Source organism: Narcine bancroftii, chromosome 5 (assembly GCF_036971445.1).
Source record: "Narcine bancroftii isolate sNarBan1 chromosome 5, sNarBan1.hap1, whole genome shotgun sequence".
NCBI classification, from domain to species: Eukaryota; Metazoa; Chordata; class Chondrichthyes; order Torpediniformes; family Narcinidae; genus Narcine; species Narcine bancroftii.
Window position 1 is genome coordinate 8,817,310 of NC_091473.1, and position 22,694 is coordinate 8,840,003.

General features: G+C 43.1%; 1 protein-coding gene across 14 annotated transcripts in view; it reads right to left on the reverse strand.

Moving 5' to 3' along the window:
• LOC138763089 (plexin-B1-like) overlaps positions 1-22,694 on the reverse strand; it is a 300,451-nt gene that overhangs the window by 10,724 nt on the left and 267,033 nt on the right. For all 14 annotated transcript variants that reach the window (XM_069936701.1, XM_069936698.1, XM_069936695.1 and 11 more), the window contains 7 exons: positions 20,291-20,450; positions 18,799-18,902; positions 14,490-14,574; positions 13,460-13,626; positions 13,093-13,253; positions 10,936-11,083; positions 4,792-4,856 (listed from right to left, as the gene is read on the reverse strand). In XM_069936701.1, coding sequence (XP_069792802.1) covers positions 4,792-4,856; positions 10,936-11,083; positions 13,093-13,253; positions 13,460-13,626; positions 14,490-14,574; positions 18,799-18,902; positions 20,291-20,450 — 890 coding nt within the window. The remainder of the gene's footprint in view (positions 1-4,791; positions 4,857-10,935; positions 11,084-13,092; positions 13,254-13,459; positions 13,627-14,489; positions 14,575-18,798; positions 18,903-20,290; positions 20,451-22,694) is intronic.

The following is a 22,694-nucleotide window of genomic DNA, read 5'->3' on the forward strand; positions in this document are numbered from 1 at the left end:
TGGAAAAGGAGGAAAGGTAATGATGGAAAAACGGAAAGAGAAGACAAACAAAATATAAAAGGGCTACACTGAACTATATGACTTTAAATATTAATGGAATACATAACCAAATTAAAAGGAAGAAACTACTAAACTTAAATGAATAAATGTATTCCATTAGAAAAAATAACATATAGGTTAAGAAATAATATTGAAATATTCAAACAAGTATAGGAGCCTTACATTAAATACAATAGCGAAAACCTACCGGGGACAAACATTACCTAAGTTGATGGAAGGAGAAGGAAAGAAAAGAATGGACTCAGTAGAATTTCTGGTGTATTTTTGTTGAATGACAACATTGTCTGACTGGCTTAATGCAACCTAGATTGTATACCTAAAATGGATGAGGGGGGGGGGGTGGGGGGGTGGCTTGGGAGGAGGGGGTGGGGGAGAGAAAAAGTCACTGTATATGTGTGAAAAAGAAATAGTGTATATCATGGCTAATGTGATTTATGGTGTGAAAAATAAAAAAAATAAAAAAAAAAAGAAACAGCACGTAGGCAGGCAGGATTGCCTAATGCCAAACCTATCCAGGAGGCAGAAGAACTTTGCATTGTTGTATAATAAATGTTCTTTGTTCTCAAAAAAAAAAAAGACCCATCCCACCCCAGCCACACTCTCCTTTCTGCCCTGTAATCAGGAAGACAATCATGAGATTACACAGAGGCCGGTTTCCTTCCTGCCATTATCAGACTCCTGAACGGACCCCACAATTAACAAAAAAAAAGTCTTTGCTCCATACCAACTGATCTCACCTTATCTCTGCACGTTGTTGTACTATGTACGAGATGGCTAACCAGTCTGCTCATAAAACAACCTCCATTGCGGTATCTTTAGTACATGTGACAAACTTGAAGTGGCAAATACCCCCCTCCAATTGTTCTTCTGGTTTTTGAATTTTGAGGTTAATAGCTCGGATGGGAAAGTTGAGTGCAGCACCCTTGCACCTCATATCAGGACATTTTGCCATAAGAGGTTCTGATAGCTCAGTGGTTAGAGCACTGGTCTTGTAAGCCAAGGGTTGCAAGTTCGTCATTCATCAATGAGGGGCGCTGGGCAAAGTGGTGACTCAGTTTTCCTTATGGCAGACAAAGCTAAAGAATTACATGTATGTTACATTCTAAATGTAATATTATGTGATAATAATGAAACCTTTAACTTTAAACTTTTTTTTTGGATCTGTTATGATCATCTTTCTCTCAAATGTTACATTGTAGAGATAGAAATAAGAGATCCAAAATATTCAAGATTCCTTTAATGACATGCAAGAGTACAGAATTTGTAATGTTACATCAATTTGCCTCCTGCCTGCTGTAAGGCAGACATGAGGGTCGACAAAACCCCTTACAATACAAAGGAAAGAGAAGCCAATGAGAGGCCCTTATGAGTTACTGGGTGTCCGTGGATTTTCCTCCAGCGCTCCCGCAGCTTCTGCAGCCGCACAGACTACTGTTTGATCCATCGGCCACCCGAGCTCCAGATCCAAACCTCCGACACGATCGGGAAGCCTTCAGTGCCCGAGGGCATTCAGGAGCCCTTCGTTCCCCTCGGCACCCTCTCGAATCCCGGTTCCGATACCCGGCTCCCTTGAGCCAGTCCCCAGCAGACCAGAGCCCGTGCAGCTCCCCTGACCGCAAGTCGCCCGCAGCCTGTGTAGATCCTTCGTGCACTGAGCCCCTCGCTGACCCGCTGCCATGTTCACCATCCTGTAGGGTCGTGATGGGGGAGTGCTCTGCATTGGTCTGCTGCTACTCCAGTGTTTGCAACCCTTCGCAGCTGCTGCTGAGCACAGACGCTGCCATCGTGTGGATTTTAGTTGAAAGACACCGTTGGTTCCTTTAATGGGCCATTTAACGCTGTACGGAGCCGTCTGCATTACGACCAGGTGTTTGAACCCGTCAGAGCAGCGCTGTGGCGCTGCTCTACCAGGGTTCACACCAGTGTCAGTGCCACCATTTAAAAAAAAGTAGGAATCTGTTACATTCGGAGTGTGGCAGAAAGAGTGCACCTGATTTAAGGATAAGGAATCTGATTATGGTGATCATCAGGCCTAGTTTTGAGCAAGGATGGTGAGGTGGAGCGACAACAATCTGTGAGGAAACACTGTAACTCTGGAGACATTATGAATGGAGGCCACTTGTGCACCTCTTGGTCATTATACAGGAGAAGCAGCTTGGTTGTAAATTCCTCCGTTACACTCTTCAGATAATAAATAAAGATGCAATTCTGGTTCAGGAGCTGGCATTATACCCATTATACCTTCTGCTGGATTTTGTCCATGATGCCTTTTCTCACTTTAAGTGCAGGAGGAGGAAGGGTTTGCACCAGAGAAATAAATGATAAAATGCATTAAAAGCAATATTAACAGCCAAAGTAAAAAGCACAGAGATGCTGGAAGAACTCAGCAGGTCTCACAGCATCCATAGGGGGTAAAGGTATATTACCGACGTTTCGGGCCTGAACCTTTCTTCAAGGTATGGGCAAACAAAAGCAGACAGGCGCCTGAATAAAGGTTGGGGGGAGAGAAGGAAGAAAAGGTGGGGGGGGGGGGGAGGACAAAAGGAGGAGACCAAAGGAGGAGGGGGTGGCTCTGTGAATACAGAGCTGGAGATAAGTGGGGAAGAAAGGGAGGGAGGGGGAGGGGAAAAGGAGAGAGGGGGGAAAGGGAGAGAGGGGAAAGAGAGGGAGGGAGGAGGAGGGAGAGAGGGGGAAAGGTGACGGGGGAAGGAGGGTGGGGATGAGGGGTTTTAACAGAAACCAGAGAAGTCAATGTTAATGCCATCCAGTTGGAGTGTGCCCAGATGGAAGATGAGGTGTTAATCTTCTAATTTGCGGGTGGTCACAGTGGATGGGATCATGGACAGACATGTCAGCAAGGGAATGGGCCAGGGAAGTGGGCTACCACTGGTAGATCCATGCTATTGCAGTGAACAGAGTGAAGATGCCCAATGAAACGATCTCCCAGTCTGTGTCCAGTTTCTCTGATGTAGAGAAGACAACAGCGGGAGCACTGGATACAGTAGATGACCCCTGTGAAATGTTGCTTCACTTGGAAGGACTGTTTGGGGCCCAGAATGGAGGTGAGGGAGGAGGCGTGGGCGCAAGTGGAGCACTTCCTGCAGCCACAGGGGTACACGCCTAGGGGGGAATTGGTTGAAAGAGAGGCGTCACAGAGGGAACGGTCCCTGCAGAAGATGGCGAGAAGAACAGAGGGGAAGATGTGCTTAGTGATGGGATCACATAGTAGGTGGCAGACCTGTATGTCCAGGGCCAGGGTCTCATGCACTGCCAGACTAAGACCAGTCACAAACTGGAGGAACCGCACCTCATATTCTGTCTGGGCACTCTCCAACCAGATGGAATTAACATCGACATCTCTGGTTTCTGTTAGCACCCTCCCCCCCCCCCCCCCCCCATCTCCTTTCCTCAAGCTCTGCATTCACAAAGTCATAACCCTCCCCCATTCAATTCTCACCTTTCCTCAAGGCTCTTATCCATATCTGATTATCGCCTCTTGCCCTGTGCTTTTCCTCCCACCCTTTCCTCCCTTCTCCCCCAATCTCTATATTCAGGCACCTACCTGCTTTTTACCATACCTTGAAGAGTCCAAAACGTCAATTATATACATTTCCTCCTATGTACGCTGTGAGACCTGCTGAGTTTCTCCAGCAATTCTGTGTCTTTACTTAATTCAGTGTCTGCAGACTCCTTTGATTCACTCCATTAACAGCCAATTACGTTTCTTTTACACAGCCGCTGTGTTCCGGGAAATTATTCCCTAATTCCCAGAACACAGTCTGTGTAAAAAGATCAGAACGGAAACAAGCGACTCAGTCCCATTCCAAAATTTTACCTGCGGCAGCCCTAGACATTTTTGAGAGTATTCTGCAGTCTAAACCGAACTGTAGGTGGCCCGCCACAATGGGCGAATGAATACAATGCAATGATGATGCGCAATGGACCATTGAGCTCGCGACGTTGCAACGTGGGAGATTTAAATGTGCAGAAAGTGACATTTACTTACCAGCAGCAGTCGACCTCCATGTGGAATCATTGGAGAGATGCTGGCCTTAACAGGATCTGCGGATCTGGAGCCATTTTGCTCTTCTGTCTGGGGGACTATTTGGGATGCAGGTGAATGATGACACTGATGACATAGACGCAGTGACATGTACGTCATACGTCACGGGGAAAGTCGACCCATGTCCAGCCTATGTAGGTACCACACCTATAGTACTCTGTCTAAACATGCAGCGATATTCGTACACAGGTTGTTCTGTGTGAATGGCCACTCCAGAAGGTAAGTGTGAAAATTAACGATGCAAAAATAACATTCTTTATGTGTAAAAACCATAATTGTCTCCATCTCGTTGGGAGGAGACTATTTGACATTGGCACAAACCTTCTCTATGATTTCAGCAATATTTGTTAACTAGCCAAACTGCATTTGTTTCATTATTCCCCACAGAATATGCAGCCTGGGCAAAATACATCTTCCACCTTCTAATTATAAATGTCAAATTACAGTGAAAAGACTTGTGCTACCATAAAAATCTACATTATGTCAAGAATGGCGGGGGGGGAGAAAGAAAAGTGGGGAATGAAAGGAAGTCTAAAAATCCACTGTAAAGAAACTTCTCTTTCCTAACATGTGGCAAGTTAAGCTTCATTTTCTGGTGGTTGCCTGGGCACCCAGAGTTCTGGGCCTCTCAGCACAGTGGGATCCCTATGGGATTTGGGGATTCTTACCTCTCCACCATCTGTTTATAGCGAGGGATGTCTCTGGCATACAACAGTTTGTTAATTGGAGAATCCTATAAAAGAGTATCAAACAGGGTCACGTCAGTTACATGCCGAGTGAAAACGGATCTCTTGCCAACAAATTCTGTCAGGAAGCTTCTCAGCAGCTTCACAGTGAACATTTGAGTCAGGATCATGGTTACACGAGGGGATGAATCAGCAGGTCACCGTCAATGCAATACCAAGCCTCCACTGCTGCTAGCAGGCCAGTTCACGCAAACGGCAAGGTGAAAAACTCCAAGGTTACTCACTCCTTGGTGATAATGCCCATTGGCTATTTAAAAATATACAGACCAGGTTGTGAGTATTGACAGGCTCTTCTCCTGGGAGTTGAGGGTGGGGGAGAGAGCAGTGGTTAACTGGATCTTGCACAATATTCATCAGACATTTTTCTATCAAACTCAGGAACACTGAACCTAGATTTAATAATTCAAAGTAAATCAGCTGGTACAGCACAAACATGGAAGTATTCTGGCAAACCTTCTCACCCAGATCTTTATCTGCTTTCCCTGACGAGATCCTAATTCACTGTTTGGTCAATAAAAAAACATAATTGCTTGTATTGTCTCTATTTTCTTATATAGAAAAAATGGGGTGGCTCGGTTGGCGCAGCGGTCAGTGCAGCACCTTTACGGCACCAGGTTCGAATCTTGCACCGTCTGTAAGATGTTTTTATGTTCTCTCCCTGTGTCTGAATTGGTTTTTCCCGAGGGCTCCGGTTTCCTCCCACCGTTCAAAATGTACCGGGAGTTGCAGGTTAATTGGGCGGCATGTACTCGTGGGCCAAAATGGCCTGTTACCATGTTGTATGTCTCTAAATTAAAAATTTTACAGATTAAAAAAAAAAACTATTGGTACTGCTTTTGTAGAATCCAAACTGGTCTAAATCTGGGCAAACAAAATTATGATGGGAGTCCACAGTCGTCGTGAGATGATGATGTAATATCGATGCAGCCAGTGGAATTGATATTAAATTACTATGCAGCAGAATTCCTCAATGTCAATTTCCTTCCAACAGATACAAGTCTTTGTATAAATTAATATCAGAAATGGTGTTTTGCAGCAATTCACACAGGATGGGTTTATAATGGATATTCTGGTGTTATCTCACATTTGCAGAATTAAACCAGATTCTCAAAAATCAGATATAAATTGGTCCTTTGTACACATTGTTGAGAAACCTTATCTGAGAATGCACACCTTTGAGTAAACATTGAATGCAGACATTCCCACCGGAAATTTGTTACAAGGAGCTCATTATTGTTGGAGATTTTTTCCAGCCATTTTTGAATGCTCTAATCTTTTTTCATGCAATTAACATAGTTTGTTACAACTATTTGCATCATATGCAATTTCACAGGCAAATTTTAAACTTACACCATTGCTGCTTTGTAACTAATCATGGGGAGACCATTAAAAACATCCCCATTCCACTGGCTTCTACATGACTGTAGATTCCCAACATTAAGAGCCCTAGGACATCACAGGCAAATCCCTCCCTACTATTGCATACGTTGACGGGGAACGCTGCCATCAGATAGCAGCAGCAATCATCAAAGACCCACACCACCCAGTACACGCTCTGTTCTCGCTGCTGCCATCAGGAAAGAGGTGTAGGTGCCACAAGACTCGCACGACCAGGTTCAGGAACAGCTGCTACCCCTCCACCAACAGACTCCTCAATATGAAACTCAATCAGGGACTTATTTAAGGACTCTTACTTTATTTTAGCACCTGATATTTTTTTCTCTCTCTCTGTATTGCTCAGTTTGTTTACTTTTCTTTATTTGTTTATTTGAGTACAGTTATCTTTTGCACAATCTGTAATGGTAATTCTACCTCACCTAGAGGAAAAAAAGAATCTCAGGCTTGCATGTGATGTCATGTATGTACTCTGACCATAAATCTGAAATAAACTATTATTAATATTCTGTGTTAATAGATAAAAAGATGATGCTCACTTCATTTCGGATACATCATCTCAAATATCAGGTCTTAACCAAAATTGTGAACCTTTACTCTTTTATTGTTGGACCTAAACCCACCAACTCCCACAACTACACTTCGTCTCACCCAGTCCCCTGCAAGGATTCCATTCCCTTCTCCCAATTTCTCCATCTGTGCCATATCTGCTCCCAAGATGAAGTCTTCCAGTCCAGATAATCTGGAATGTTTCCCTTCTACCACAAATGTGGCTTCCCTTCTACCACCATCAACTCAGCCCTCACCTGCATCTCCTCCATTACCCTCTCAATTGCTCTGGCCCCAGACACAGGATTCCCCTTGTCCTCAACCACCACCCCACCAGCCTCCAAATCCTATACATTATCCTCTGGAATTTCCAGCACGTAACAGGATCCTATTATCAAACACATCTTCCCCTCTCGCTGCCTTCCATAGGGACTGCTCCCTCCATGACTCCCTCATTCACTCAACCCTCCCTGGCGCCATCCCTGTGGTTGCAGGAAGGGCTGCACACACCCACACCTCCTCCCTCACCACAGTCCGGGGCCCCAAACAGACCTTGCGTGAAGCAACACTTCACTTGTGTATCCACAGGACTGATTTACTGCATCTGGTGCTTCCTTTGTGGCCTTCTCCACATCAGAGAGACTGGGCGCAGACTGGGAGATCATTTCACTGAGCACCTTCTCTCCGTCCACACCAATGACAGGGATCTCTCAGTGGTCAACCACTTCTGCGTCCCACTCACATTCTCACGTGTCTGTCCATGGCCTCATGTACTATCCCTCCAAGACCACCCATAAATTGGAGGAACAATACTTGATTTTCTGGCTGGGCACTCTCCAGCAGGACGGCATTAACGTCGACTTCTCTGGTTTCTGCTAACCTGCTCTCCAATACTTCTTCCCTCCACTTCCCCATTCCTTCCCTCAGCTCTCCACCTCCTTCCCTCTCTATTCACCTGGTTGTCCCTCCTCCCCCTGTTGGCTGCTGTGCCCTCCATCCCTTATCCACCCATTCATTACCTCCTGCTTTTGGGACCATGTTCCTCCCCCATTACCTTTTTGCTCAGATGCCTGCCGACATTTTGCTCATACCTTGATGAGGGGCTCAAGCCCGAAATGTTGGTTTTGTATCTTTACCTGTGCCACATGAAGGACACTGACCTGCTGAGTTTCTCCAGCACCGTGTGCTTTAACTTCAGCCACAGTGTCTGCAGACTTTCATGTCTTACTTCTTTATTTTATCTCCTTTGCAAAAGAATGTACAAAATGCGTGACAAAAACTTCACTCAAGGATCAACAAAGTGGCACTGGAGCTCAAAACAGCACAGAACATTACAGCTCTGAAAAACAGGCCACTCGACCCTTCTGGTCTGTGCCGACCAATAGAACTAGCTAGTCCCACTGTCCTGCTCTTATTCCATAACCCCCCAGACCTCTCCTATCCACGTACTTATCCAATTTATTTTTAAAACTCAAGATTGAATCTGCACTCACCACACCAGATGGCAGCTCATTCCACACTCCCACCACTCTCAAGAGTGAAAAACTTTCCCCCAAGGTTCCCCTTATACACCTCCCCTTTCACCCTAAAGCTGCAATGACCTCGCGTATTTATCTCCCCCGATCAGAGTGGAAATGCACCAATATTCCAGGTGGAACAAAATTATCATTTTGCGTTTCCCACCTTTCACCCCTTGCCTTGAAATTCCACAATAACACCTGCTTTGATCAACTGCTTTGCTAATTAGTCCTGTGAATTTAACATATTTGCACATAGACACACTCCTTTTTTCTTATATTTGAACTGTTTAATAAGTGCAGTTATTTACTTCCTCTTTGAGCCTCCGGCATCCTAACAAAATGTAACAATATGCGAAGTGCAACAATTTCCGACCTGTGATATCAGTGAGCACTTCAACAAGGAGCACACAGTGGTGAAAGGAGTGGAGATCACAGGGATACTGTTGCCAAAGAATTATTCTGTGTAACTTTGATTTATATAAATGGGCTCAATGTTAACATTTAAGAGGAACTTGGATGGGTACATGGATGGGAGCGGTCTGGAGGTGCAGGTCAGTGGGACGAGGTAGAAAAATGGTTCAGCACAGACAAGAAGGGCCTGTTTCTGTGCTGTAATGCTCTCTGGTTCTAACTGACACATCATTGCAGATCAAGCCCTCTGTGAACTAGTTGGTAGAGTTTACAGTCGTCAAGACCCATGACCTGCTGCTGCCACAGTTCATGGGAACTAAGGTGAATCCTCTCATCGTCAGAGACCCGCAAGCCATTACTTGCTAATAGACCTGTATTGTTTTGCCCCTTCTCCCGCCAAACATCCATTTACTAAGTAATTCACCCTATTCAACTCCTTTTGACCTTGTCTCATTGGCAGACTTAGGGTTCCACAGTGCTGACCCATTTCCCCCATTGCTGCTCTACCTCGCAATGCAGGATTTAACATCTGTTGAAGTGTACAAATTACAAGGTCACTTTCATAAAACAAAGATTACAGATTTCTTGTCAGAGTACATACATGATATCACACGCAACCCTGAGATTCTTTTTTCCTGCGGACTCAGCAGAATTACCACTAATTGGTAGTGCAAAAATAAACTGTACACAATGTAAACATGTAAACAAATTAAAGAGCTGTAAACAGAAAGTGAATGTAAACAAACTGACTGTGCAATACAGAGAGAATTAAAAAAATCAATAAAGTGCACAAGTAAGAGTCCTTAAATGAGTCCCAGATTGAGTTTGTCATTGAGGAGTCTGATGGTGGAGGGGTAGCAGCTGTTCCTGAACCTGGTGGTGTGAATCTAATACCTCTTTCCTGATGGCAGCAGTGAGAACGTGCTGGGTGTCGTAGGTCTTTGATGATTGCTGCTTCCCTCCGATGGTAGCATTCCCTGTAGATGCACTCAATAGTGGGGAAAGTTTTACCTGTGATGTCCACAAACTTTTGGAGGGCTTTATGCTCAGGGGTATTGGTGTCCCCATACCCAACTGTGATACAGCTGGTCAGCACACTTTCTACCACACCTCTATAGAAATTTGCCAGAGTTTCTGACGTCACACCAAACCTCTGCAAACTCCTGAGGAAGTAGAGGTGCTGACGTGCTTTCTTTACGATGCCATTGGTGTGTTGGGTCCAGGAAAGATCCTCCAAGATAGTGACTTCCAATAATTTAAATGTCCTCCCCCTCTCCACTTCTGATCCCCCAATGATCACTGAATGTATACCTCTGGCTTTCCTTCCTGAAGTCAACAATCAGTTTTGGTGGCATTGAGTGTGAGGTTGTTGTTCGTGTGCAACTCAGCCAAGGTGTCCTAATATCTTGATTCTCTCGATAATTTCTGACAGCCTTCATGCCAACCTTGGTGCATTGGAAACAGTTGCAATCTCACCTTTCTCCATCAGTTTTCCTTTGAGCCACAAATTTTGATTAGCAACTCCATTTCCCTGCTCATCTCTCATTACCTGGAGTTCAAAAATATATCTTGACCTTGAATAATTGGAACAACTCAGCATCTCCAACTCTCTGGAGTAGAGAAGTGAATTGGGAGATTCAGTTCGCAACTGAAAAGTTTGTTTAGGTCGATTTTGAAATGCGAGACTGATAGTTAATCCAAAACCAACATCACTAAAAAAGTCTTTGCGATTATTTTATTATACAATAGACTGAATAAGCCTGGGATTGCCTGATCTCGGAAACTAAGCAGGCTCAGGACTGGTCAGTACTTGGAGGGGAGACCAGTACTTGTCGGTTTCCGTGAGGGGCACTGGACAAAGTGGCAACTCTCTGCCTGCCTTAGTGTAGACAAAAGTCAAAGCAATTCAGGAATGTTACATTCTAATTGTATTATGTGACAATAATGGAACCTTTATGTATTTTTTGGGACTCGACTGCAGTGAAATTATTTGCTGCCTTACCTACATTTTATAATTGTAAAAGATATTTTTAAATGACATTCTTAATTTGTTTGGAAGTTCAAGAATGTAAAGATGTTATTTAAGAGAAAGTGCTTTGCTGGAAAATAAAGTTGCATTTCATTTGACACCGTTGTACCTTTGGAGACCATCCCTCTTGCCAACTTTACTTCATCCAGTGGGCATACTCACCCGACCCAGCTTGTGTTCAGCAATAGTACAAGAGTCCATGAAAGTCTGGGCAATGACCGAGAGCATGGCATCCACATTGTCTGACACCTGCACATTGAAGGTGAAGTGTGGGTTTTTGATGATGTTAATCCAGAATCGAAGAGGCAGGCTGGAAAAGAAAACAGAAGATCTAAAGTTTATAAGCCCAGGTTGTCTTGACACATTTTACAGCCCTCAACGACTTGAATCAAGGGCTTTTTTTGAAGCATCTTCATAAATTGTTGAAGTTTGTCTATTTTCGTCCTTGGAATACCTTCTTCATGATCTTTTCCAAGATCCTCTCTAACACTAGCAATTACTCTTTGAAGCCCGGATGCCTGCATTTGAATATAATATTCCACACAAATCTCTAACAATGGAACACAAAATATGGATCGATAAACAATTTATCTACTAATGATGTCAGAATAACCCAAGTAATGAAACCCATTGGACTGATTCAAGGAAGATGGACTGAACTCTGCCTGAACCATTAGCCACTTAGTAGCAACTGGCAATATCAAAAGGGGACAGAGTGTTGCACATCAAAATGTCGCTGCTCTAGTTGTTGATCGGTTCACTCCAGTGTAAGATATCAAGATTATACTTGAGTTGTAGATCACACCTTGATGAACGGCTCAAGCCCAAAACGTTGGTGACGTATCTTTATCTTTGCTACATAAAGGCACTGTTTGACCTGCTGAGTTTCTCCAGCATTTGTGCGTTTTTTCACTCAAAATTATACTTGATGCATTTTCATTTTCTATATAATCATAATGTTCAACCAATAAAAATTCCCCATAGAGTGGTTCTACCACACAGTTGTTTGATTTGGTCAACCTCCCTTTCTCAGAAAGCAGTGTTAAGTTATAAAAAGAGATTGGATTGGTTTGGTCTGTTTTCCTTGAAGTGAAGGGTGACCATACAGAGGTTTACAAAGTCATAGATACATCTGAGGTTTGACTAGTGACTGTGCAAAGTTACTGGCTGACACAGAGTTATACTGCATGGTCAACACCAAGCTGACCATAATGCCTATTCGACCAAGTCTGCATTTGGCCCACAACTCTCATGAGAGGGAGGTCACTTGAGAGAACTTTGATCCATGTACAAAGCATCATTTCTTTACAACGAATCAACACTCCAGATGTAAACCACAATGCACAGGTCACCTCAACATTGTGAGAGAACGAAATGCCTTTCCACCCTGTTCCATTTTAGGGGATCGTCACCGCAGGAGGTCAGTGCTGCCGTCACCTTGTATCCGACTCTCCTTATGATTGGTCTTGCCAGTTACTTGCCCCTCTCCCCAACTGCACCTCGCTAACCACCTCCCAATACTTCTTCCAGAGATAAGGACTTGTAGATCAGATTGAGTGAATGCAGGGGCAGGAGGGGGGTGGGGGGGGGGCTTAAAATTTTCCATGGGAGCTAAAGGATGTTGCTGTTTGTCTGCATGGCATGGGGAGAATGTCTTCTCTGAGTGCTGTTCACCAAAGTGTCAGGATAGGCAGGAAGTTGAGGAAGACCTAATCGAAAATCTATTGGTATTCATTTCAATGATTAAACTATTTGAGTTTTGTTTTGAACATCTTTTTTTGATCAATTTTGCTTTTATTTGAATTAATGCTGAATATAATTATTTTAAAGGAAAGCAATACTAAGTAATATTAAGATTAAAAATAAGGACAACAAATGTTTTTAGACGGTGACCTTTTCAATTTCACCTGACTTGCTGTTTACTGACGTATGTACACCATTTCAAATCTGTTTTCTCTCTCTCTCTCTCGCAAAATATTTCAGTATCATATGGGTCTAGAGCAGTGATCCTCACCCTTCCCTTCCCACTCTCATCCCACCGTACTAATCACAGAGCACCGATGGCACAGGGATTACTTAAAAGTGGTGTGTGAGTGGAAAGAAAAAGGTTGAGAACTATTGCTGTAAACAGCCATAAACTGCTGACTCTCCAACCCTTTGAGCTACAGCTTTGATCGAACATTTGGCTTGGTGTCCATTTTTTTTTTACCCGATTACATCCTTGAGGTGCGATGGGTAGGCTGATATAAAGGTGCCACTCCAATTCAACTTGGGGCAAACACAATGGATGAGTCGACTGCATCAACAAATTTCACTTACCTGTTTGTTTTCCAGATGTGAATAGTTTCTGCGTCAGTTATCCCATGGTTTACTGCTTGTTCATCCAGGAGATCAAAGAAGTATTTAACAGCAAGAGGAACAGGCCGGGTCGTGCTGAGAATCACCTGGAAGAGGTCATCCACAAACTTCTGCAGAGTGCCCTGGAAAATGGAGCATGTCACAATACTGAAAAGACCTCTGTTGCAATCGTGTATGCTTCAATACTAGCTACACATAATTATCTTCACTAGTACAGATGGACTTCCTTGGGTAAATCAGAGACAACTAATTATCCCCATCATATCCATTTGAGGCAATCAACAAGAAACAGTCTCTAGATTGCCACAACCTTAATTACGATCCCTACCTTCATGGACAGCAAGCGTGTAAGGTAGATCTCAGGAATGGCTTTGGCTCGCTCTCGTTCCCGCAAGCTGCCTCGTCTGTGTTTGGGGAGCTCGGGCTCTTCACTGGCCTTGACCAGATGCCAGACCTTGATCCCTCCTTCATCTGCATCTTCCAGCATTGGGGTTTCTGAACCGAGAGAAGAGGAGGCGACAGGAATAAAAAGAATAGAATACATCAGAGAAAGTTCTTCCATGGAGGTAAAAACTAGTCCATGTTGAATATGACACCATATTCGAGCTGTGCACACCAATAGACTCTTGCTTCTACTCCAAGTTTAGGTTAACACACATGTGCAACAGTGAGGAACTTTTTCATATTGCTGAAAGAGCTATTTTTTTAAAAAAGATTAAACAAAGAGCTCTACGGTGGATGAAAAAAAATCAATGACACTGTCTCAAAGAACAGATTTTGCATTGGAAAAGTATCACTTGAGACCTTGCTAAGACTAATCAGCTATTCTGTTCCTTACTGTACAGAAGTGCATATACTTAAAAAAATGCTCGAGAATTAATATGGCATCTGAAGTGTTTTTCCAAAATGCTTTCTTAAACAAATCTGCATGTTTCCCAAATTATTTCTCTGTATTATAATCAGAGAGTGGTGGCTGTGTGGAATGAGCTTCCAGGAGGAGTAGTGGTGACAGGGTCCATTTTGCCATTTAAGGGAAAATTGGATAGGTATATGGATGGGAGGGGAATGGAGGGCAGGGTACAGGTAGGTAGGTAGGAAAGTACTTGGTTTGGTGCGGTCTAGAAGGGCCAAAATGGCCTGTTTCTGTGCTGTAATTGTTATATGGTTATATTGGAAAATTCAACTTGAATGCCAAATTCAAAACTTCTGAATTATTAAGGGTTTTTAAATTCAAATCCCACTGGACAATTTGCATAAAAGAACATTGGAATTCGAGCTATTGATTCTCCAAGGTCAGCTTCCTCCTAGAAGCTTAGCTGCGAGAGGAACAGGCAACAAGGATGCAGACTTTCACTCACTCTCTCCTGCAATGTAATCATGATTTTCATGATGGATGTGCTTGCTGAGACGTGGAACAAGAGCGACTGTGGCCCCATCAGTGACCTAAGTGATAAAACACAATGACAAAACAATTATGGTCAACAACTCACATGGAGAACCCCAGCTTGGTAATGTAGTGACCTTCATAATGATCCTGAAAGACATGAAAGTCATGTGATCCAGCAATAAAGAGGTAAGCTATTTGGGTGCCTACACTGAGAAAACCTAGTACAGTAAAACCCCTGATAGGGATCAGTAGATGCGGGAGAATTGAGTTTTCTGGTTGCTTGAAGCTCACTCTTATAGTTCCTAACTAATACACCTTCATTAAAAACAAACAGTTTAGCCACCGTGATGTGACAAACCCAAAAACCTGTTTCATACCTTTCTTGTGAATGTCCTGAATGTTATGTGTAACTGTGGTTGGCTAAATGTTAAATGTGGATAGAGTGGGGGGCTGGGGGTGGGGGGGGGGGGGTGAGGGAAGGGGACAGAAAAACTTTGAATTCTACAGGAAATCTTGTATAGAATTGATAATTGTAATTTGTAATCAATGTTCATGTTGTCTTGATAATAACAAAAAAAAGTATTATTTGGAATTTCATATTTTTCTTTCATTCTCTGAACAGAAATAAAATAGCCATCCTCATAACAATCTTGTACTGTTTTAATTCCTTTCTGATTCCATATTTTCAAAAACTGATTATTAAGGGTAAAAGGAAAAAGTTTATTCTGATACAGAGGTGTTTTTGCTGAAATTTTCCCCTCCATACATACCTCATCATTTATTTCATTCCATAATTCAATTCAATGTCTCAAAATTGGTGGACCATTATTAATAATTAACAATTCCATTTATAAATAAATGGTCATATTTTTCTCACCAATCTTAGATAATTCGATATTAGCCCACACTAACGAATGATCCAAATCAAACATTCCACAGGATAATTTTGGGAATACTTTGACATTACCAAGACAATCAAGTTTTGAAACATTACTTAGGGAAGGTGATAAAAAGAAATTTATTTCTCAAATGCATAAACTGTTACAAAGTAAAATGCTTAAATTGAGATTGAAATGGGAAGAGGATTTGGGAATTACAATTGACCATGATGATTGGAGATCTATTTGTAAGGAAAGTATATCTATGATTATTAATGTTCGATAATAGGTTAGTTCACTATAATTTTTTGCATTAATTGTACTTAACTCCTCAGAAATTCAAGAAGTATAATTTAAGTTCTTCAGATTTATGTTCTAGATGTTTGAAAGAAGTAGGCTCTTTTTTTTTACATTTGACTTGGTTATGTGATAAGGTTAAACATTTTTGGAAACGACTTAAGGAATTTTTAGAGGGTATCAGATTGCATTTTTTATGGTTGGCGATGATGGTATCAAGCAAGGAAAAACTAGATTGATTTGGGTCTGCAGAGGTGGCATATGGAATTGTGGTCATGTATTCTTTTGTAAAAAATAATGTATAAAGATTTTTTTTCTAAAGTGTGGAGCCCCTATTTGGACTATATGAGTTTAAAATGTTGATTTCTGGGTGGCTCATCATGGTGGTCCTGCTTTGATCCATGGTGGTTTACTGTATTTCTGATGTTAAATCTCAATTTTCTTTCTCTTTATTTTCTTTGGGGTCTTTGGGGGTAGGATGTGGGGTTTTGGGAAGGGAGGGGGTTATACATTGTACATTTAAATTTTTAAATAAAGTATTTAAAAAATGTTAATGTTGTCAACATTAATATCGATAAGATCGATAATTGAGTTTAAATTTGGAAAATCACAAATAAAATATTCAAAAAAAGAATAAACAGTTTAAAAGATAAAAATACTATATTGTATTGACACTGAACAAACTTCACTTGCACGAATATACAGTAAAACCTCTGTTATCCGGCACCTATGGGGATTGGCAGATGCTGGATAAATATATTTTCTGCTTGCTTGAGATTGGGTGGTGCTTTTCTGGCAAACTATGAGGCACGCCAATTTTAAACTTGTGTTTTTCTTTACCTACCTGGTAAGCTGGTTGCTTGAGGGTGTCAGTTGCTTGAATTCCAGAAAACAGGGGGTTTACTGAATAAACCCTAGCATATTTTATTTTCAGTCACAAAAACATTTAACCATCACTGCATTTGTAGATTCCTTCCCCTCCACGGAGCCGCCCGCAAGATGAACAATAACATTATAATTAACCCAGCCCACATTTACAGATAAAGCCTTCCTAATATATTTAATATACTAATAAAGATAAAGAGTCTGACTAAGCAGGGATAGGAAGACACTTTGAGAGTCACCCAATGGCGAGCGGCATCAACTAGCTCTTCATCCTGGGTGATGCTATTTTATTCAAACACAACTTTATTCAAACAGCTGCTATGAGCAAAGCCCGACCAAGGCCCTCCGCTGGCTGAATATTTGCTCCCATCTTCGCCAAAGGTTTATGCGTTATTCAGGGAACATTTGCTTTTACAATTTTAAACTTTTATCTCCCCCAAGAGGTGGATGATGGAGGGCGCAAAGTCGGTTTGCCAGATTGTGGTCGACTTTTGAGGAACTATTTTCCTGGAACCCTCAGGGAAGTGAACAGATGAGGTGCAGTCAGGATGAACAGAAAGGATCTCTATCCAACATAGTTACTGGCCAAGAGCACTCCAACCGCACCACCCAAATCGGTCCCCTCCACTACCAAGGACAATCGCTTTCGACCGCTCCACCGTCATGGACAAGTGCCTTGACCCGCTCCACCACCTGCAGGTCCCTCTTCACATCACACACCACTCAGACCTGGAATGCACATCGTCAGTTGTATGCTCACTCCAGCAGCATTATGGGAAGATCTTCATCAAAAGTGGTTCAAGAAGCTCAACACTACCTTCTCAAGGATAATTAGGAAAGGGTAACAAATACTGGACTAGCAAGCAATGCAGACATCCTGTAAAATTATTAAATAAATAGAAAATAACTTGGGGGATTTAAGGACTGGACAGGAGTTTAAAACAATTAACTTTTTTGTAGTGAGGGCCTGGAAGTTTCAGCTTCAAAGGGTGACAGAGGTAGTGACAGGAACCCATTTCAAAAGTTCTTGACTGAGCCCTGCTGTATACAAGGGTAATTAATGGCCTGCATGTTTAGGGTGAAATCAATAACCTCCTTCCATATCATGAATTGTGTCATCAATACCTATTGGGCAGCACGGTTGGTGTAGCAATTAGGGAGATGCTGTTACAGTATTGGCGATCAGGACCAGGGTTCAAATCCCACGCTGTCTGTAAGGAGTGTTCTCCCATGTCTGCGTGGGTTTTCCCTGGAGGCTCCGGTTTCCTCCCACTGTTCGAAATGCACTGGGAGCTGTAGGTCAATGGGGTGTAATTGGGTCCATGGGCTCTTGGTTCGAAATGGCCCGTTACCGCGCTGTGTGTCTAAATTTAAATTTAACAAGACTTCTTTCTCTTCTCCCATTCGTCACCTGGATCCAGTAATTCAGTTAAACTGGAATGCTGCAGTTGGTCTCAGATTTCTTGTCCAAGTACATATATGACATCATATACATCCCTGAGATTCCTTTTTCCAGTGGGCATGGCAGAATTACCACTAATTGGTAGTGCAAAAAAACTGTACACAACATAAAACATGTAAACAAATAAAGAACTGTAAACAGATAACAAATGTAAACAAACATGCAGAGAGAATAATAAAAATAATTTAAAGTGCACAAGAGTCTTTAAATGAGTCCCTGACTGAGTTTGTTGCTGAGGAGTCTACTGGTGGAGGCATAGTAGCTGTTCCTGAACCTGGTGGTGCGAGTCTTGTAGCACCTACACCACTTTCCTGATGGCAGCAGCGAGAACAGAGCATGTGCTGGGTGATGCAGATCCTTGATGATTGCTGCTGCCTTCCGACGGCAATCTTCCCTGTAGATGTACATACCAAACCTCCACAAACTCCGCAGGAAGTAGAGGTGCTGACGTGCTTCCTTTACGATGCCATTTGTGTGTTAGGTCCAGGAAAGATCCTCCGAGAGAGTGATTCCCAAGAACCTAAATGTCTCACCCTCTCCACCTCTGATCCCCCAATGATCACTGGATTGTAAACCTCTTGCTTTCCCTCCCTGAAGTCAACAATCAGCTGCCTAGTTTGGTGACATTGGGTGCGAGGTTGTTGTTGGTGCACCATTCAGCCAAGTTTTCAATCTCCCTCCTGTGGCCAGCATTTAACCAGAATATTTCACGAAATGCACTCCATTTTAGTTATTTGCCAATGAATCTGGAAGCCTACCTTGTAATGCTGCAAGGTGTTGAGACGTTTCCAGTTTCCCTGAAGGACAGAGGTCAGATCTTCATCTGAAAGGATAAGATGTCCAGCCAAACCCGATCTCCACTCTAATTTAGTGTAACACAAATAAAGGCAAATCATATGAAAGTGCACAAAGCAAACTGTTCTAGAATTCCAGACACTGAGTCTGTTCATGATGTAAGGTTTCCCTCATCTGGTTGCTAATTGGCTACAACAAGTAAACTCTTGGTGTATCTGTACCTTGTACAATGTGCATGACAATAAACTCATCATAAACCACAGTAGCAAGACCTGAAGAATCCCAATCACTTGTCTAATTCCATCTCAGTACCATCATTATCTCACCAACCTGCAAATTATCACATAGCTAATTACCACAGATGGCTTGCTATACAATTAACCTAAAAGGCCATGTCTTTACAATGCAGAGTCCTATCCAATGCAAAGTGCCTTGATGAGTTCGACCTCACCACAGATTTTCCAATAAAAGAAAATCAAAGGCTGATGTTGATATGCTTCCAGGTCTTCAAACAAAATCACATTCTTCATTCTGCTTTAACATTAATATCTAAACAATAAAAGACCTTCCCAGACTCAAACCTAAATGCTCTTCTATTTGAGAGTTCAACAATGGACCTAAATTGCTATGTCACCTCATTTGCACAGAGGTATCTTGCCAAATTCTTATCTGCAATACAATGATTCATTTTTAAATATAATTCAGATTTCTTGTAAGAGTACAAACAGACTGTGACATCACAGACAACCCTGAGATCCTTTAACCTGCGGACGTGGCAGAATTACTACTAATTGGTAGTGCAAAAAAAACTGTGCACAGCATAAACATGTAAAGAACTGGAAACAGATAACGAATGTAAACTGGGAAATACAGAGAGAATTAAAAGAAAATCAATAAAGTGCACAAGAGTCCTTAAATGAGTCTCTGATTGAGTTTGTCATTAAGGAGTCTGATGGTGGAGGGGTGGCAGCTGTTCCTGAACCTGGAGGGGTGTGAGTCTTGTGGCACCAATACCTCTTTCCTGATGGCAGTGTGCTGGGTGGGGTGGGTCCTTGATGATTGCTGCTGGTCTCCGACGACAGGGTTCCTGTAGATGTACCCGACAGTGGGGAGGGTTTTTCTTGTGACGTCCACTACCTTTATGAGGGCTTCATGCTCAGAGGTAATGGTGTCACAAGAATGAAATATACCTTTGGTTATTCTTGTAGAACAAGACTCAAACGCTAAGTTTGCTGGCCACATAGTATTATTATGGATATTAATACAACTCAGGCCAAATGAATGTAACTGTGACCAAACTCCATCTTCTCCCCAGTTTAACTGAGACCAAAACACTTCAGAATCTTTGAGTACACTCAAAGACCAAGCTTTTTATTCTGATTGAATATTTCTCCTCCTGCATCAGTGAAATCAGAGAGGGTCATTTTCCAGCAGTCACAAAACCTATCATCTTACCAAGGTCAAGAGTTTCCACGTGTGGCCGAAATGAATAGGTCATCCCTTTGTAGATCTGATCGATGATTTTCTCTTTGACTTGCGTAATGGTATCACAGTCCAACACTTTGACAGGTGAGGGCTGTCCGTCTTCTCCGCCTTGTACCAGCACATTGAGCGTCTGTGTGGATGAGAATGAGAATTTAAAAAAATTGGGGAGCAGGAAAACAGGAGAATACTCTCCTCCTAGTTAGAAATAGTGGGTGACGGGGTTAGAACAAATCTATTACACAGTGCCAGTGGCCTGAGTTTGAAGCCAGCGCTGTCTGTGAGGAGTTCATATGCTCTCTCCATGACCATGTGGGTTTCCTCCTGGGGCTCCAGTTTTCTCCCACCACCCAAAAACCTACAGGGTTGGTAGTTAATTGGACGTAATTTGGCGGCATAGGATTCAATGGCCAGAATTGGCTTCTGCCGCATAGTAATAAATTTAAAATTTAAATTTAAAATCTTAAAATATACCCTTGGATCATGTTGATATTTTATGTCTACAGTTAAAGTCTCTTTAGTAAGTCTTAAAACTTAGCTAAAGAGGAAAAAAAAATCAATGACATGGGCTAATCCTGGACAATTCAAGGCCCAGTTTCAATTCCAGTCATCAACCTGCTGCTTCATGAGATCATGGAATCAGAGAATAAACTCCACGTCACATCAAACTTCAGGACAATGTTTGGATGAAACAGTCTTGCTGTGTAAGGAGGTTATTTTAAACCTAAAATAGTCTTTATACACAATAAATTATTTACAAAAGCAAAACCGTTCAAGTCTCTTCACACGCCGAGTTTCATATCCACATATTTCTATCACATTGTTTTATTCATTTCATTGCCCCCACTGCGGCATCTTGTCATTACTTCCCCCCTCCCCCCCCCCCCCCCCCACCGCCGCCCTTGGTTGAGGAGCTTCCCCTCGGTCTCAGCCCCTCAGTGCCTGATAATGGGAGCACTCTTGGCTGTGGTTCTTCCCCACAGCACCCTCGTGTTGCCTGCGGCAAGCCTGAAATGTGCCAGTCAGCAGTATTCCCTCATCGACATTTCCGTGTGTGCTGAAAGACCCACAGGTTTTGGGCCAACTTTCACCGAGTCTTCCAGTGGTTCTGAATGTCTGACACTGTGTGTGTCCGTCTGTCATACTGCTGCTGGGGATGACCCTTGCATCCTTCTCCACACACTCTTAGCCAATCTGCATTCTGTAAAGGGGTGGGCGACTGTCTCCACTCCACCTCAGTTATCTCAGGGACAATGGGAGTTGTGGGCAATGGTCCAGTTGAACGGGAAGGATCTGACAGGGAGGGCTCCTCTCACCACCAGCCAGGCCAAATTCTGGTACTTGTTTGTGAGTCCCGGTGATGACGCATTCTGCCAGTTGAGCTCGATGGTGTGCTCTGGGAACTGTCCCACAATATTCCATAGAGTCCTCGTCTTTCAGCGTCTGCAAGACGTTCCATGCTGACTACTGTCTGATGGCATACTGATCAAAGGTGTTGGTTTGGAAAAACTTTACCACAAAGGGTAGGTAGTGTTGAAAAGTCCAGCTATATGGACATTGTGTGGCACCGGGGCCAGGCCCATCCCTCGCATCACCTGGGACAGGCCCATCCCTCGCATCACCTGGGACAGGCCCATCCCTCGCATCACCTGGGACAGGTAGAGCCTCAGCCCATAGCGGCACTTGGTGCCCTCTTAATTTGGTTCCATACACCGCCTGATGCAGCCACACACGAAGGTGGTCATCAGGATGGGAGCCACGCCAGGTATGCCCTTGCCCCTGTTATCTGGTGACTTGTATATCCTTACCATCTAAGATCCCAATTTGAACTGGAAGACTGCTCTGGTGACCACCAGGGCAGAGGTACGAGGGATAGGCCACATCTGCAGTATCGAGAGCACCTCGCATCTGATGACTAGGTTCTTCCCTGTTATTGAAAGGGAGCATCATGCCCAAGACCCAATTTCTGGTGGATCTTTGTGATCTGCTCAGACTAATTCTTATTGCTTACATCGGCCCATCCAAACCAGACCCGCAGCACATTCAGGTAGTCAGTTCTGACTGTGAAGGGGATGGTGAACTGGTCGGGCCAGTTACTGAACAGAATTGACTCACTCTACTTCCGTTTACCCAGGCACTTGATGTGGGCTCATTATGGCCGCAGTCATGATCAGTCTGCGGAGCGACCGTTTGTCTGGAACAGAAGATGGCAACAACGTCCATATACAGGGAGGCCTTGAACTGAGTGCCCCCACTGCCTGGCAACATCACTCCTCTTATGCCCTCGTCCTTCCTGAAGGATTGGGCAAAGGGCTCAATGCAGCGCACAAATAGGACAGGAGAGAATGGACAGCCCTGCCTGACTCCAGTCTTGATG